At 36.7% G+C, this 19,371-nt stretch overlaps 1 protein-coding gene across 4 annotated transcripts in view; it reads left to right on the forward strand.

The window, feature by feature from the left end:
• Positions 1-19,371, forward strand: part of LOC123528756 (protein MON2 homolog) — a 553,363-nt gene that overhangs the window by 26,856 nt on the left and 507,136 nt on the right. For all 4 annotated transcript variants that reach the window (XM_053521587.1, XM_053521589.1, XM_053521588.1 and 1 more), the window contains 4 exons: positions 4,241-4,419; positions 12,298-12,431; positions 13,437-13,541; positions 17,180-17,331. In XM_053521587.1, the coding sequence (XP_053377562.1) occupies positions 4,241-4,419; positions 12,298-12,431; positions 13,437-13,541; positions 17,180-17,331 (570 nt within the window). The remainder of the gene's footprint in view (positions 1-4,240; positions 4,420-12,297; positions 12,432-13,436; positions 13,542-17,179; positions 17,332-19,371) is intronic.

Below are 19,371 nucleotides of genomic sequence, written 5' to 3' on the forward strand. Positions count from 1 at the left end.
AATCGATCCCTAACATGTGATATAGAGCGCCGTCGGGTATTTCCGGATACTTTATGTCTTCAAAGACATATTTGGGAAAACAAGTAGAATTTCGCGCCGCCATATATCCGAAAAATAAAAGGAGCTTCTTACCGGCCTTTGACTCTAGTTTCCAATATGCTATATAAACGGAACGCATCTGTAAACAGGGAACCATGCGCCAGTTTAATTTCGGGTATAGTCGGATAGTGCGGGTAATCTCGGATACTAAAAATATTTTTAAAAAATAATGTAACAAGTGTCTTTTAGAAACAGTGCAAGTATTCTATTTCTTAGTTAAACAGAAACATGATTTATGACAATAAACTTTTACATTTCGTAGCTAAACAGAAACATGATTTATGACAATGAACTCTTACATTTCGTAGCTAAACAGAAATAGATATGACAATAAACTTTCAATTTCGTAGCTTAACAGAAACCTAATTTATGACAATATTTTGTTCATTGTCCTAAGTCAACAGAAATCAGACTTATGACAACATTTCGTAGTTTAACAAAAACATATTTAAATGAAAATATTATTTTTCCATTTCGTTGCTTCATAGAAACATGATTTATGACATTTTTTTTCATTTTCGTATGTTAACAGGAACCCAATTTATGACATACACTTTTAACGAGTTTCAGAGTTTCATTGCATAACACGGCTGCAGTATTTAACAGTAGAGACATTCAAAAGGAAACCCTTGAATCTCCTCCTCTGACATTATTTCAAACTCAATATCTGTACATTTTCTATGAAAGAAACGGAAACAACGCTGACAACCAATCCACCCAGAATCATCATCAGTACCATCGCATCTGTAACACTTGTTTGGGTCAATCGGCATGTTATCATCAGAGTCGTCCTGCACGGAGAAATCACTACCTTCGTCATCAGAATATACGACCTCGGCCTTTTTTATTTTTTTAATGACACTTTTCATTTTGGCCAATTTTTCCTTTTCCTCCTCCTTCTGTTTTTTCTTCAGAAGACGCTGCTCGGCCTTAATTTGTTTCTCTTTTTCCCTTTCAAGACGTTTTTGTTCCCTTTGCACTTTGCGCCTTTGCTTTTCAGCCTCCTCTTCCTCCTTCTTTCTCTTTTTTTCACTCAGTATTTTACGAAATTCTTCCCCTGTAATTGCTTTTGGCAATATTTCTCTTTTGAAACTTCTCTTCTTTGTTGTTTTAGGCTTCGGAATATTCAGGATCTTGCTCATTGGCGATGCAGCCCCCGATGTTGAAGGTTGCGGACTTAAACTATTATCAGTGGTGACTTTTACGTTTACTGTAATTATCGACTTTGGGTCAATATTCTCCTTCTCCTTCGATGCTTCATCTTGCTTTTCATTCTCAGTCTGTTTCTCTTTATTAACCATCTGACGGGTTTCATTCTGTTTTGCAACTGTTTGTTCTACTTGTCTCATCTGAGTGTCTGGTCTGCTTTCCTCATCTTGGGCTGTTTCTGTCTGTTCAGTTGTTCTATTATCTTCTGTTTCATTTGATTTACTTTCTTTTTGTCTGAACAGAATGCTTGTTTGAAACTTGTCAGTCTTTAATACTTTGTCTTTATCTAATGGAAAAAGGCCTGCGTCTCTGAATCCATTCACAGCATTCTCAACCTTTGATGCATTTACCCATGCCTTTTTGAATATCGCAGCAAATTCAAACTTTGTCACATACTGACCTACATGATCTATCTGCCATTCACGTAAAGAAGATTTCCATGTTTCCTTTAGGGACGAAAACAGTCTTAGATCACATGGCTGCATTAGATGACTAGCATGTTCCAGTAGGCAATATAATATGATCCCATTATCTTTACATACATCAGATGCTTCAATAGTCATATGTGTTTTATGTCCATCAACAAACAAAATTACTGGCTTTTTCACCTGCCTTTCTTCTATATCTGGGATGAAAACGGTTTTCAGCCACATGACAAACAATTCACTATCCATCCATCCGTTTTCTGACCTCCCCAATACTGCATCATCAAACCCCTCTAACATATTTCTGGTAAATCTCTGCCCAGCAAACACTATCATCGGGCGCAGATAATGAGCAGCGGCGCTCATTCCAGCCATAACTGTTATCTGTGATCTATCTGACGCAGTTATATTATAAACCGATTTTGCACCTCTTAGACCCAGAACATGCCCCGTTTTTGGACACATACTGAACCCTGTCTCATCGGCGTTGTACAGCCGCGTTGGGTCTAGAAGTATGACTGGATCAGGGACAGTATCCTTAATGAAAGACTCGAAATCTGTGAACCACTTTTCAACATGTTCAGGTTTAATGACTGCCCTTTCTTTACCTAACTGTCTCGGCGATCTTAACGAAATTTCAGGATGCCTGTTCATAAAACTGTAGTACCAATCTTTACCTGGTCTGTCATCTTTACAACGATTTGGTCTACCATCTGCCCGGATTATTTTTGCACAACGTCCAGTAGCTCTTGTTTACTACGTCCATACCCTATTTTTGACATGTCTGTCAACCACTTAACGATTCGGGATTCCTCTTCCGAAGATAAAAGAGTTGGAGATCCCTGAAAGCTCTCAACGGATGATTTACCAACAACCTTATCATAGATAGTTGTTCTTGGGACACCATACAATTTTGATGCCTTTAAATAGCCCATCGATTTTGACTTAACAGCATGCACTGCATTTTGCAGAGCTACTTTGTCGTATTGTTTCCCTTTCAATTGCCTACTCATCCTGCCGAAATAAAAAAGATAAATGTTAGCTAGAGAATCTAGCCGTATCTTACTTTAAATTAAACATGTCTATATCTACTAGATCAAAATTATAGTACGTATCTAATGTGTGCAAAAAAATAACTTTTTATTATTATTATTTGTTTTGCAACAGTCAAGATGAAGATTTAATATCATTTTCAGTTTTGAAAAACAGGTATCCGGCAATACCCGAAACATATTACATTGTGTCGGGTCTCCGGATACCTACACTATTGTGCTTAAATGACCTTCAAACATTCCAGAATCTGGTGGAATCACGTGTTTACAAATAATCAATACACACTTTAAACTCTGATACACTGTAATCGTAGAAGTTGAATCAAACTGAAAAAATCAATACATGCAGTACGCTTAGCGGACGGTTTAAATTCGATGTAAAATATTACTGTACCTGTAACACTGGACCTTTCCGTTCCTTGTTTTTAAAAACTCCCGCTCGTAAAACTTTTAAACCGGAAAAGGAAAGCTATATTCTCTGCTCATGCGCACTGCAGGTTTCGAGTATGATTAAAATTAACGGAAACGCCGATTGGTTAAAACTATCCGAGTTAAAACTATATCCAAGATTACCCGACGGCGCTCTATACTGAATGAGATATACTATCAAATTAAAAAACGTGGTCTTCCGACACATGCACAGAGAGTCTGAATTCGGATTTTTTGGAAGAAAACACTCATTCCTTGTGCGTAATAAGCGTCCACATAACTTGTCCGAACGTCTTGCACATCAGTACAAATATGGGCAGTATTGTTTTTTATTCCAAAATGTACCTTTAAGTTGATACAACGAATATTTCTGGGCAAGCTGATGGACTGTAATGATTCCCGATTGAGGCATTGCCTTATTTCTTATTAATATAGTATCTTGATATAGTTCAATCTTTCCCCTTCATTTTGATAAGCTACACATCGTGTTTATTCTTCAGAAATGTGGGGAAAAAATCATGTTAAAGCAGGTCAACCCTTAACCTCTTAGGGTGGCCCTAAGGGTCTGGTGATCTGCAAATTTTCAGTTACATAGCAAGATAATGCTTTGGAGTATAACTTCTAAGCTATAGAATGATTGCTTGTAGTTAGTGGATGACCACTATTTTAGTAGATGACCACTATTTTTTGTGGGGGTCAGTAGATGAAAAGGTCAAGATTACTGTGACCATAAGACTGAAAATGCTTTCTGATAAATAAATGGAGAACACTATGAATTTTAAAATGCCATGAATTCCAAAATTTTGAATTTGGGGCAGTAGGCCACAGTGACCTAAAGACTGAAAATGGGTTCTTATCAATAGTTGGCGAAAACTTGGACATCAGGCCAAAGAGTAGGGTGAGAGCATACTTTAGACTGAACATTACACATCTATTTACCTCCAAGAGCAAATGTATGCAAACACCTCTTGTTTTATCATGTAAAAGAAGTATTGTTAATGGAATTATATTCATATTCTGTTTTAGTACTGATGAAAGTGCAACAGAATCAGTACTGAAGTGTATGGAAGCTTATATCAGCTTGTGTGGAAAGCTTGAGATGTCACTACCGAGGGATGCATTCATAACTGCCCTGTGCAAGGCCTCCCTGCCACCACATTATGCACTAACAGTGCTAAATACCCATGGCAATGTGCCTCAGAAAGGTGAGTTTATAATTTCTCTGTGCAAGCCTTGTGCTATTCTATGAACAGCCTTATGTGGACAGTTGTTCAGTTGATTTTGGAAATATTAAAGTGAAAAATACATTTCACAGCAAAACATATCAAATATTATTTTCACTGGGTGAATAATATTGAATATACAGATGAAATAGAAAGGAATTGTGTTTGTTTAACTTGTAAGATCAGATATCTTTCAGTCTTGACCACCAGATCTTATGTAAATATTTCGTTTGGTGTCTGTGCAATGAAAGATATTTTGCTCTAACCCTGAAACAAACAACATTTTTTATGAATAGGCCTTCCTTCATGGAGAATGGTTATATTATTTTACTTATTTCTGTTGGATGGTATGGTAGAACATTTATTTTCCTTTTAATATCTGAAAACTAGAATGCTTGGGCCTGCAGTGGACAGAGTTCATAGGATTTCTTGTGGTCACTAGATAAACCCTTTCATTTTGAAGGAGCATTGGTTATAGATCAAGGTTATAATTACCTTGTGTGAACTTAAAGTTTTTCTGCTTTATAAACAAAAATCTCGGGCAAAAGTCTTCAGACTTCATACTGTGATTTCTTGTGGTCAGTAGATGACCCCTACTATTTTATGGGTCAATGGGTTGAAGTCACATTGACCTCTAGTCTGGTAAAAGTTTTTACACGATAACTAAAGAACATATTTGCCTACTGCCTACTCCACATGTTGTACATGTAACAAGTGAAATTTGTAAAGAGATAGTTCCAGTTGTTGAAAAAATGTTTACTGACTGTTCTACAAAATTCACATACAGTAGGATGATTGCACATGGTCAGCAGATGACACTTAATGCTTTCTGGTCAAAGGTCACTTTGAAAATGAAAAATAGTTTCTGACCAAGAATTGAAAAGCTTTTGGTCCTATACCCTTCACCCCACCCTCAACTTACGTGATGACTGTCTATTGTCAGTAAATGACCACAAGTAATTCTGGGGTTAGTATGACCTTAAAATTGAAAATGGTTTCTGATCAATATCTAATTGTAAGCACTTGGGCTTACAAACATCAAATTCTTGCAGTTAGGAGATGACCCAGTTGTTTTTGGGGGTCAGTTCTTTTCAAACCTTGAGACTTAAAATGGTTCCAGATCAATTACTGGAGAAAGCTTGGGCCGTGGCATTCAGACTTCTTTAGATGATCCTTTGTAGTCTGTAGATGACCCCTGGTTTTTCTGAGATCAAAAGTAAAGGTGGCAGCATACTTGGCACTGAAAATTACATACTCAGTGCTTCTCATGTGCCATCATGAGGGGGGAATTATATATATATTTTTATGCCCCCGAAGGGAGGCATATTAGTTTTCAACTGTCCGTCCGTTTGTCACAACGTTAACTTTTTGCATGAAGGCAATGTTAACTTTTTGCATGAAGGCACTTTACTCGCGAACCACTGCACACAGGACCTTCAAACTTCTCATGCTGATAGTACTTATTGAGTACACGACCCCTATTGACTTTGGGGTCACCAGGTCAAAGGTCAAGGCGCTGCGGGGGCATTTGTCATCATTAGTGACAGCTCTTGTTTACACATATCTCTTGTTCATACTTAAATGGAAACTACTAAGCAGTTATTTGTTTCTTAAAGTTTCTATTTAAACATGGAAATAGGCAAAGAACCATTTCATTCTGTACTGATAATGTACACCACTCATAGATCTTGATAATGATGGTTAAGGTTTGAGCTACATACAGGATTCGCCTCTATCTTGATTACTGAGATGGCACAGTGGTGCAGTCTTCATCATCTTTCATTCATGGTTCTGGTACCAAACATTACCCCACCCACCTGGTTTAACGAACAATACACTTAAAAAGAAACCTGCATTTCAGTTCTGTGCTGGCCATTTAATCCTCAAGGAGATATTTTAACCTCACAAATTCTTTTTACTCTGTCCAGTTTTCTTTACCTTTTTGTGGATTTTGAACTTTGTCTGAAGATCAGCACTAAACAAAACCCTTGGCAGTTGTCCCTAGATTTTCAGCTGCAGTTGATAAAGTTAATCATCTGAGTAAGATTTTAGCTGTGCTGTTCCTAAACCTAATTGAAGTCCCTACTTTCAGTTAATGACTTTATTGCTAGATAATAATTGACTGGAGATGGCAGACAGATCCTGTCAGTTTTGGTATCTCCTGTTTAAAGAGTGTGAATCAGCCAGTAAAAAAAAAAATTGTCCATTTTCCTTACAGACTTTATGTAATAATAGCCATTATATAACAATAAGCCCTGTGACAGGCATTCTAGCCGTTGTAATGTTATATTAACATTAACAGTATTTTGCAAGTGTGTGATGACCCAACAATACCAGCTTTGTTGTGGCAGGGAATTATGAATATGCCCGGACCAATACACCCTTTTTTCTCACAATGTATTTTTTTACAGCAGCGCCTCCTTGTCAGTAACAATACTAACACTGAGAATATTTTCCAGGCAAGCAAAATGATTTCAATGACCTGTAATTAATTGTAGCTATTTAACCCTTATCATGCTGGACACGACTAATTCTGCCATTGTGACCAGTGTAGATCATGATCAGTGTGCACATCTGTGCAGTCTGATCAAGATCTGCACTGTTTGCCATTCAGTCAGTACCTTTTTGGTAAGCACCCCTTTTAACAGTTAATGGTACTGTCCCAGTTGAAAGATGAACAAGTTCATTATAGAAATCTAGCAGGGTAAGGGTCATAAAATTGTCAATAAAAACTTGTTTTCACAATGGCCCAGTGATAGATTCTTGATCAGTGTGATTACCACATACGTCATATCTATTACAAGGCTATTATGAAAACAGATGTTTATTAACGTTATAGTGTTGTCTATAGTGTTTAGAGATGTTATCATCTTAATAAGATAGATTTATTAAAGGTGTTTATACTGTCTTATTTATACTGTACTGTACTATTGTATATTTGTGCACACATTTCATATCTGTAGAAATTACTCCACATGTGGTACATGTAACAAGTGAAATTTGTAAAGAAATAGTTTCAGTTGTTGAAAAAATGTTCACTGTCGGTGTTACAAAATTGACGTATCACATTCTAATGAATTTTTACCAAAGTGTAGTCTGTCACACTATTTTCTTATAGTTTTTGTCAAATTGTTGATATTTCTTGCACACTCAACATGTCTTAAAACTAGTCACTGTCAGGATTCTTTTCTTTACTTTGACGAAAGCAAAATGACATTTTTACTCATAGCAAGATACAGGTGTTGTGATATTGCTTGATAATTGTTTCAGTTAGTGGATTTGCTGCATTTCTAATTAAAGGGACCAAAAATATACTGCAAAAGGTAGTAAACCATTTTGACACTTTTGAAATAATGCAGAAACTTTACATTCTTCTTGCATTCTTTATTTTCACCTACTTTTATCCTTTTCAGTGTCATATATACATTCTATGCCAAAGTTGGTGGAAATGTTTCCTGTCTTAAATACTTGCCAAAATTGGTGGAAATGTTTCATGTCTTAAATACTTGCCAAAGTTGGTGGAAATGTTTCATGTCTTAAATACTTGCCAAAGTTGGTGGAAATGTTTCCTGTCTTAAATACTTGCCAAAGTTGGTGGAAATGTTTCGTGTCTTAAATACTTGAAGCTAATTTTACCCATTTCTGGCCTATGAAACCAGTAAAAAAATTGTTTGACATTTTTCATTGTGAAATTTCAAAATATATTCCACTGCTATAGTTAAAGCTACCTGTCCACAAAGAAAACCTGTTTGTTTTATTAGTCAGGTCAAAATATATTCCACTTGTGAACAACAGATATTAATTTTCACCCCTGGTTGTGCACTTAAGAAAACACTGCATATTTGGTTCATTCGGTGAAAGTTATTTTGGTTGAAACAAACAAACATCCTCTATATCCTACGTAAAGTTGAACATTCCTGATAAATTATTAACATTCGTGTGGGTCCTATGCCAAGTCTCTTCAAAGAAACTGAAAGTGTAATTGCTATTGGTAAGGTAAATGCACATTGGACTTCCAGACTTAGAATCTGAAGATTTTCCTCTCCATATTTATAGTGTAATGAAACAAAATTCTTTATCATGTTTTCCTCACAATGAGCTTGGGCCTGGTAGGTGTGGAAAGGATATTCCAACAAAGGACTTTTCTCCAGAATTACATGCTGGATTTCAAGCAGTTTTGACTGGAAGCATCCTCCAGTGGTATGTAATCAAAAAATGTGCACAAATGATGGCCCTTACCTTCTTGTTGTTTAGAGTCATTGGCCCCTTGAGTAAAGTAATGATACAGCCGTTCAGTGTTGATGACCCTGGAGACACTATAATGTTTGTACTGTCAGTCTGTCTATCAGTCTGTGGGTATTTCTTGTGTACTCAGATTCTCCTACAGTTTCCGTCGTATTTAAATGAAACTTGGTATACTTCATCAACATGAGGATGTGTGCATTTTATTGGTACATTTATGCTCCTGTTTTGAACTTAACAATATTTTAACTACGTCTGTAGTTTGTGTACTTAATGCCTCCTACAGGTTCCATCCAGTTCATATAAAACTTCATCCATATGAAATACACATGCATATGTTGTTGGGACTTTCTTGCCCTTAATCCATTAATCAAACTTCTGGTTCATGCTGTATGCATCAGTACCAGGAGTCAGATGTTTTTGTATTTGATACTTCATGACAAAAGAAATTGAAAAATGAACCTCAGTATTAAAAGCAGATGTGTATTTTGTCCCTAAATTCAGGTTTCATCTCGGTATTGCCTTTTAATTGAATACAGAACGTTACTTTCATAACAGCTTGCCAGATTTTGATGAAATTTCACAGTAATAATTTGTATGAAGTGTAGTTTGTCATATCTCTCCATATTTTGGTTCCTAAATTTTCTATACAGTTATTGCTGTAATAATAAGTAAATTATGAAACCCTTGTCAGCACATCTCTTCCTATACCGTTTGTTGAATTTTGTTTGAAAAAGTCACTTCAGTACAAACACATTTCATAGCAGTCAGAAATAATTTCAAAAGAAACATGTGAGTTTGATGAAGGCCCTCTGGTCCTATTGTTTCTTAATTTGAAATGATTTATCCCCTTGTGTTTATGCCCTGTAAAGTGCTTGTCAATTAATTTAATAACAGTTTGTGAAAGTCTGCTAGTGCCTGCATTTGTCGAAACATTCTGTACAAATAGAGATGAACAACATATAAAAACTAGCTGCAGTATAATGATCACCATCAGAAATCTTCTTTTCCTTTGATTGAAGAGCTTGACATAAGAAGCATTGGCATTTAAATTCCCAGTGTTCAGTCAGCATTATTTCTGTTCAAAAGCAATCCAGTGAGTGGGATAGTGTTGTTACAGTATAACTTTTGCAGTCAACATCTCTGACAGGCAAATACCTACCTGCACAGGCAGGTATAATTCCAGCTTTAAGTAAATGAATCAGTAAACTAATTGAGCACATTTTGAATAAATAATTAGACTTAGTTCAAATAAATTTAATTGATTAATTTCCTAGTTAATTAATTGATCATATTCTGCATAAATGGATTAACTGAATTTTGAGTAAGTTAATTTTCAAACTACATTGTCAAACTAGAGATGCTTTTGAAAAAAGCGCATGTCTCCCACAACTGCCCCTAAGAAAAATGTCTAGTTTCTCTAGATGGCTTAGATGAATGGACCCAGTTAGACAGCTTGGACGAGTGGACTCAGTGGTGTGGGAGACATATTGATTTACTCCAGTCTGTGTGTCTGTCTGTCACAAAGCTTGTCCGCACTCTTAAGTCAAACATTTTTCATCTGATCTTCACCAAACTTGAACAAAATATGTTTGACCATAAGACCTTGGCCAAGTTTGATAACTAGCCAAATCCACCCAGGCACTTTTGAATTATGGCCCTTGAATTACTGATTGAGTCCACTCGTCCAAGCTGTCTAACTGGGTCCATTCATCTAAGCCATCTAGAGAAACTAGACATTTTTCTTAGGGGCAGTTGTGGGAGACATGCGCTTTTTTCAAAAGCATCTCTAGTTTGACAATGTAAATTTATTTTCCAAATTTCTTAGAAAATAGAGTAATAGGAGTAAATGATCAGTAGTTCACAGAGTTCTTGTACATTAATTGACCAAATTCTGAGTAAGATAATTGACTGAAATCTGAGTAAATTCATTGACAAGTCAATTTGAATCAATTAACCCGTTCATGGCAACAAGCTTTTGCAACAAGATATCAGTCTTCCTAAAACTTTTGCACTGTGCACACAACTTTTGCTGAGGACATCTTGGGGCATCAAGTAAAGCTGTTTGTAAGATAATTTCCAAACTTCCTAACATTTTTTTTTCACAGTGTATATTAATATTATCATTAAGCCATATCCATTGATGTAGTTGATACAGTCTTACCTCTTTTTAAAACACTTGTGAAGAGCCAGCAACCCTTTACAAACACAGATACTTACTTTCCATTAGATAACATTGGTAATAAACACACCTGTTTAAGAGTAACAACAAGATTTCAATAGTGTTCACTCTTTAGAAGTAAATACTGACTTCAGATACCAGTAATTGTTATTTTAGACTCCATGGTTTCTGCAAAATAATTTTCAGATTAGACCTACAACAGCATTGCAAATAATCTCCTTGGGAGCTAGGAAACGAGTGAAGTTTGTACACCATGTTGCATCAGTTGCCCAAATGTCTTGAAGGCCTGTTAACAAGCTTATGAAAAAAATGAAATGAAAAACAATGTATAAGTTTATGGCATATTGATTTTATGAAATAGTCATAGTACTGTTATTATTTAAGGTAGTTCTGCACATTTGATAAACCGGAAGTAATGGGGTAGCGTCATTTATCCGGATAATGTAGTATAAAGGTTGGATTGATTGTACGGAAATGAAAACCATTTTATGAATTTATGGTAATTTGTGAGTAAATTAAAGTCAGCTTGAAATTAATCATGAGCAATTATCCCAAAAGAAGCACATGGAATATACATATGATCCGCACCATGAGAAAAACCAACATAGTGGGTTTGCGACCAGCATGGATCCAGACCAGCCTGCCCATCTGCGCAGTCTGGTCAGGATCCATGCTGTTCGCTAACAGTTTCTCCAATTCCAATAGGCTTTAAAAGCGAACAGCATGGAGCCTGACCAGACTGCGCGGATGCGCAGGCTGGTCTGGATCCATGCTGGTCGCAAACCCACTATGTTGGTTTTCCCATGGCCTGGCTCATATGAGCCGCACCATGAGAAAAACCAACATAGTGCATTTGCGACCGGGATTCATGCTGTTCGCTTTCAAAGCCTATTGCAATTAGAGAAACCATTAGCGAACAGCATGGATCCTGACCAAACTGCGCAGATGTGCAGTCTGGTCTGGATCCATGCTGGTCACTGATGCACTATGTTGGTTTTTTTCATGGTGCTGCTCATATCATTTCACCATATTAAAGGCAATATATTAATGACTGTGAGAATTTTCATTAAAATCTACATTGTAGAAAAAGTTCTGTTACCAAAATTGTGATTTTTCCATAGACTTCCATCAAGAAAATGTGTGTGAGGTCCAAATTTTAAAATCACTGTAGCAAAAAATTAAGCGCACAACCCGATATTTTTTATTTGCCAGATTTTCTAAGTATATTTGGAAATTTTGAAAAATCAGGTTGCATTGCAGAAAAATTTTTTGATCCAATATGCAGATCTACCTTAAAAGCTTGTCAGTGTTACAAGAACAGTCTTGAGTAGATAGAGTACAAACAGAATCATATACATACAATACATCAAATAACTTAGGTTTATAGTAAAAAAAACCCCAAAAACTTTTAAGTAAAAATGTCAAATTATTTTCAGGTCATGCAAGATCTCCAAGCCAAGATTTGCAGTCAACAAACTTGGAAGCCAATGAAAGGTCCCAGGTCGTTGCTGTTGGTACACCTCTTCCTACAGCAGCCCTGGCTGTCGGGGCTCATCAAGGACCAGTTATGGTATAAGTATTTATTTGCATCAAGAGTATAGATTACAATAGATTATGTTCATGTGACTTCATGATTAAGGTTGCAGACATACTTTTTTTCCCATTATAAATGCATTAATTGTCGTAATTCTGTAATGTTTCGCTTGTGGTAAGAAGCAGCCTGCCCATGTTTGAAAAAGATTTGGGGGGCTCCTTAGTTCTTATATTGATGTCAGTTTGAGTTCTATTTATGGTTTCTAGTGTGTGAATTACATAGTATGTGTTTTGATTATTGTAGCTTTGAAATGAAGTACCACAGTCTCAATACATATCTTCTTTGTCATTTATACAATTCATACCATAGATACTTGTGTATAATGCACAGTCTTTTTACCCCGACTCGTGAGTGCATATTCTACACAGGTGTAACAATTTTCCAGCTTTGAAACAAGTTTGTTTACGTTTTTCGCCATTCCAGTAAAGGGAAACTACAGAATATCTAGGCTAAAAACTACACTTGCTGTTATCTCATTGTCTCATTGTGTCCCCAGTAGAGGATGAATTGCATGCTTGAGTGGCTGCCATTGTGTTTTTTATGTGTTTAAAGCATCTTTGAATGTGTTTATCTAGAAATAACGATGCTGTATATAAGTAGGCCTATGGTATGATATAATCTATACTGATTACCAAATTTCAGATTTCATTTTCTGAGATAATAAAATAGTTTTACTAACTGGAAATGATATTTTAATGTAAGAGAGTGCCTCTGTAGCTGAGTGGTTAAGGTCGCTGACATGGAATCACTTGCCCCTGACCACTCTGGGCATTGAATTCTTCATGTGAGGAAGCCATCCAGCTGGCTTATGGAAGGTTGGTGGTTCTACCCAGGTGCCCTGTCATGATGAAATAATGCACAGAGGGGCACCTGGGGTCTTCCTCCACCATCAAATCTGGAAACTCGCCGTATGACCTATACTTGTGTTGGTGCGATGTTAAACCCAACAAAACAATTAATATAAGGTGTTTGATATTTCAGTTAACAGCAAAGAATATACAGTGTATGAGATCATTGTTAGCTGTAGCCCATTGCCATGGAGGTATTCTAGGTACAGCTTGGCATCTTGTACTGACCACGCTACAGGTAGGTCACTGTCGTACATTGTATGAGATCATATTTAGGTAAGGTCCATTGCCATGGTGGTTTTCAGAGCACAGCTTAGCATCTTATACTGTGAACCAATCTACAGGTAGGTCACTGTCATACATTGTATGAGATCATATTTAGCTAAGGTCCATTGCCATGGAGGTTTTCACAGTACAGCTTAGCATCTTAAACTGTGAACCAATCTACAGGTAGGTCACTGTCATACAGTATATGAGATCATTGTTAGCTGTAGCCCATTGTCATGGGGGTATTCTCATTACAGCTTGGTATTTATACTGACCACTCTACAGGTAGGTGTCTATCAATACAGTGTATGATATCGTATTAAGCTAAGGTTCATTGTCATGGAGGTATTCTCAGTACAGCTTGGCATTTATAATGACCACTCTATAGGTAGGTGTCTATCAATACAGTGTATGATATGGTATTAAGCTAAGGTTCATTGTCATGGAGGTATTCTCAGTACAGCTTGGCATTTATAATGACCACTCTATAGGTATGTCCCTATAAGGCAGTGTATTAGCTTTTGTAACCTGTAGCCCATTGCCATGGGGATGTTCTCTTTTAAACGGTAGTTCACTAAAATACAATGAGTTATTTTTAATTAGCCCTTTGCTACAAAGGTATCCTCAGTAGAGCTTGACATCTTGTACTGACCATTTTTCAGGTAGGTCACTATCATACAATGTTTGAGTTATTAATCCCTCGTCATAAGTGGTGGGGGTTATAGAAATGGTCTCCAGCCGTCCTTCCGTCTTCTGTGCTTCCATAACATTTTGTGTCTGCTCTGTATCTCCTATAAACCTCTTGAAGGATTTTCATGAAACTTGGGTCAAATGATCACCTTATCAAGACGATGTGCAAACTCATGGGTCAGCCATGTCAGCTCAAGGCCAAGGTCACAACTCAAGGTCAAAGGTTTGAGCCTTCCATTTTGTGTCCGCTCTGTATCTCCTAAACCCCTTGGAGGATAATCATGAAACTTGGATCAAATAATCACCTCATCAAGACGATGTGCAGAACCCATAAGTCAGCCATGTCGGCTCAAGGTCAAGGTCACAACTCGAGGTCAAAAGTTTGAGCCTTCCATTTTGTGTCCGCTCTGTATCTCCTTAACCCCTTGAAGGATAATCATGAATCTTGGGTCAAATGATCACCTCATCAAGAGGATGTGCAGAACTTACGAGTCAGCCATGTTGGCTTAAGGTCATAGTCACAACTCCGGGTCAAATGTTTGAGCCTTCCATTTTATGTCTGCTCTGTATCTCCTAAACCCCTTGCAGGATTTTAATATTACTTGGCTGTAATATTTCCCTTATCAAGACAGTGTGCAGAATTCAAATTTCACCCCTGCCAGCTTAAGGTCAAGGTCACAACTCGATTGTTTTATGATTCCACCCAATACCATAAACCCTTTCACTATCCATAACAATGGTGGGGGATATAGCTGTCTTTCAGACTGCCTTGTTGTTAATTGTAGCATGTTGTCATGGAGGTATTCCTAGCAAATTTTGGCATCATGTACTGACCTTTTTAATGTTTTGAGTTATTGTTAACTGTAGCCAGTTGCCATGGTGATATTCCTAGTACAGCTTGGCATTGTGCACTGACCCTTTTAAGGGTAGGTCACTAAAATACAATGTTTGATTTTTTGTTAACTGTAGCCCATTGCCATGGAGGTATTCCTAGTACGGTTTGGTATTTTGTACTGACCTCTTTACAGATAGGTCACTATGATACAGTGTACAGATAGGTCATTATTATACAAAGTACAGATAGGTCACTTTGATACAGTGTACAGATAGGTCACTATGATACAATTTACAGATAGGTCACTATGATACAATGTACAGATAGGTCACTATGATACAGTGTACAGATAGGTCACTATGATACAATGTACAGATACCGTATAGCGGGTTATTTCTGCGGTCAAAATATTCTGCGTTTTGGCCCAAAAAAATGTGAAACAAATTTCTGCGTGTTTTATTTCTGCGTTTTCACTTAAAATGGAAGAGAAATTTCTGCGTTTTCGATGCCAAGGAGGAGGTAATTCCTCGCATGATCGGACCTTGTGAGAATGATAGCGTATGAAAACAATAAGCTAAATTACTGTTAACTGCAGTAAAGTATCTTTGTATTTAATGAATACATTGTAGGATATAATAATTTGCGAAATGAAAAAATATAAGTCCAACAACAATAAATCATTGCACAAACAGCAACTACAAAATACGGTATATATATATAACGGTTACACTTATATAAAGGTTACTAAAGTATCAATTGTTTAGATGATCGCCACAAGGGATTAATAAGAACAACACAAGTGAAATTCACTCAGTTTATTTCATTCACAAAAGAAAAACGTTTTCTGAAGGATTAACAGTTAGGACTTTGACTGACCATCACACCTAATTATCATGATTATACCACTATCGGTAATTGTTAGATGACGACGGTAATTTTCAATAATTAGACCAGGCAATTGTGAACTTCGGATTACCTCGGATAACATAGCGTGAAACAACGTTGGTGAAATTTAAAAAAAATGCAGATTTTTTGCGTTTTAAATTTTTGCTGGATGTATATTCTGCTGGAAATATTTTTGCGATTCTACCGAGAGACCGCAGAAACGCAGAAATATTGCCCCCGCAGAAATAACCTGCTATACGATAGGTCATTATTATACAATGTACAGATAGGTCACTATGATACAGTGTACAGATAGGTCACTATGATACAAAGTACAGATAGGTCATTATTATACAATGTACAGATAGGTCACTATGATACAGTGTACAGATAGGTCACTATGATACAGTGTACAGATAGGTCACTATGATACAGTGTACAGATAGGTCATTATTATACAGTGTACAGATAGGTCACTATGATACAGTGTACAGATAGGTCACTATGATACAGTGTACAGGTAGGTCACTATGATACAATGTACAGGTAGGTCACTATGATACAACGTACAGGTAGGTCACTATGATACAACGTACAGGTAGGTCACTATGATACAACGTACAGGTAGGTCACTATGATACAATGTACAGATAGGACACTATGATACAATATTTATTGTAAGCTGTAGCATGTTGCCATGGAGGTACTCTAAGTACAGTTTGGCATCATGTACTGACTATTATATGGGTAGGTCAATATAATAGTGTTTGAGTTTTTATAAGCTGTAGTACTTTGCAATGGTATTCCTTTACTTTAACTTTAGTTCTGGAAAATTTTCATCTGTCACGAAGGACCCAATTAAAAGAAAACTGTTGTTGTATACTCATCAGAATGACTCTTTTAATATGGTGAAGTATTTAATTATATTCTTCTCTTACTTTCCCACTAATTCAGAAATGAAATGTTATTAAAAATACTTTTTTATATGTATTTATGTTATAATTAACAACAGTAGATTTTTATATCTGCAAATTTTAATCCAAATGTTATGTGTTGTAACATATTGTATATATAGCACAATATTGTATAATTATATTATATATCATTGACAGATATCAGACCATCAGGTTTTACTCCAGTTGGGATAACAAGTCAACTTCCAGTAGGGGATTTAATCCTTCACTTGTTTGTTCTTACAGCATCTAGTGTGGATCCTAGGTTTGAAACCGTCAAGTGGTGGCAGTTTGAAGGCCAGTCAGCCGGACTCCACAGGTGCTGTTATCACGACAGCTGTGATGGCTGACCTACCAGTACTCTCATCCATGTTGTCTCGCTTGTTTGAGAGCTCACAGTAAGTAAACACACAAACAGTGCAATGTTTAACAGTGAGTAAACAGTACAGTGTTTAACAGTGAGTAAACAGTACAATGTTTCACAGTGAGTAAACAGTACAATGTTTAACAGTGAGTAAACAGTCAATGTTTCACAGTGAGTAGACAGTGCACTGTTTCACAGTGAGTGAACAGTCAATGTTTCACAGTGAGTAGACAGTACACTGTTACACAGTGAGTACACTGTTTCACAGTGAGTAAACAGTCAATGTTTCACAGTGTGTAGACAGTAAACTGTCAATGTTTCACAGTGTGTAGACAATACAATGTTTCACAGTGAGTAAACAGTCAATGTTTCACAGTGTGTAGACAGTAAACAGTCAATGTTTCACAGTGTGTAGACAATACAATGTTTCACCGTGAGTAAACAGTCAATGTTTCACAGTGTGTAGACAGTACACTGTTTCACAGTGAGTAAACAGTCAATGTTTCACAGTGTGTAGACAGTACAATGTTTCACAGTGAGTAAACAGTCAATGTTTCACAGTGAGTAAACAGTCAGTGTTTCACAGTGAGTAGACATACAACGTTTGCATGAGTAAAAGTCAAATGTTTCACAGTTGTTACCAGTAAACTGATTCATCATGATACGACCGCAATGTTACACAGTTTACAGTAACACGTGTCACCAGGATAGACAGTCAATGTTTCAGAGTGTGTAGACAGTACACTGTTTCACAGTGAGTAGACAGTCAATGTTTCACAGTGAGTAAACAGTCAATGTTTCACAGTGTATAGACAGTACAATGTTTCACAGTGAGTAAACAGTCGATGTTTCACAGTGAGTAAACAGTCAGTGTTTCACAGTCTGTAGACAGTACACTGTTTCACAGTGAGTAAACAGTCAATGTTTCACAGTGTGTAGACAGTACAATGTTTCACAGTGAGTAAACAGTCAATGTTTCACAGTGAGTAAACAGTCAGTGTTTCACAGTGAGTAGACAGTACACTGTTTCGCAGTGAGTAAACAGTCAATGTTTCACAGTGTGTAGACAGTACACTGTTTCACAGTGAGTAAACAGTCAATGTTTCACAGTGTGTAGACAGTACAATGTTTCACATTGAGTAAACATGCAAGGAATATATTGTGTCAAAAATGTGCAAGATTAGTTTACTAAATGATTGTTCTCCAGATAATACTCACCATTCAATGGAACTCATTGTCACGTCCCGGCAAAGTCCCTACATAGTATACAGTTAAACACCGCTCGCTCGAGGTCGCAAGGGGATGAGCAAAATGCTCCAGTTATCCATGGTTTCGAGCAACCCAAACATAAATGGCACATGTGAAGAAACAACTAAGACTTGTTTTTTATTAGTCACCAGTCACCAAATGTACAAGGTTAGAAAACTTTTTGTATCACGCAGCTACCGCGTTCATCGTCATCCGTCGTCCCGGCAGTAAATTTGTTGTGACCACACAGAGTCACATTTTTCATGAACTTCTTTAAATATTGTCAAATTTCTCTTATAAATCATATGTCAATTCAAACTGGTCATGTGCGGTCCAAAACTAGGTCATTAGGTCTAAAATGAAAACCTTGTACCTTCTAGAGGCGAATATTCACAAGATTTCATGAAATTGGTCGATTTCCAAAGAACGATCAACCATTGATAATCTAGGACAAGTCATTCGACAACTGGTTCATGTGCCTTCAAAAACTAGGTAATGTCCAAATAATAGAAAAACCTATGTTTAACTTCTCTAAGGCCATAATTTTTCAGGATCTGTATGAAAGTTGGTCGAAGTTCACTTGAATGAATAAATCAATTCGAACAGGTCCTGTCGGTCAAACAACTAAGTTCAGTATCAAAAATAAAAACACACTTAGGTCCTTTCTAGATGCCTATAAAATATTTCATGAGATCTTACATGGAAAATTGTCAAATTTCACCTTGATGATATCTATCAATTCTGAAACTGGTCAGTGTGGTCCAAAACTAAGGCAGTAGTTGAAAATAGAAAAACCTTGTGACACTCACTAGAGGCTCATAATTAC

The sequence above is a fragment of the Mercenaria mercenaria genome, chromosome 13, assembly GCF_021730395.1.
Source record: "Mercenaria mercenaria strain notata chromosome 13, MADL_Memer_1, whole genome shotgun sequence".
NCBI classification, from domain to species: domain Eukaryota; kingdom Metazoa; phylum Mollusca; class Bivalvia; order Venerida; family Veneridae; genus Mercenaria; species Mercenaria mercenaria.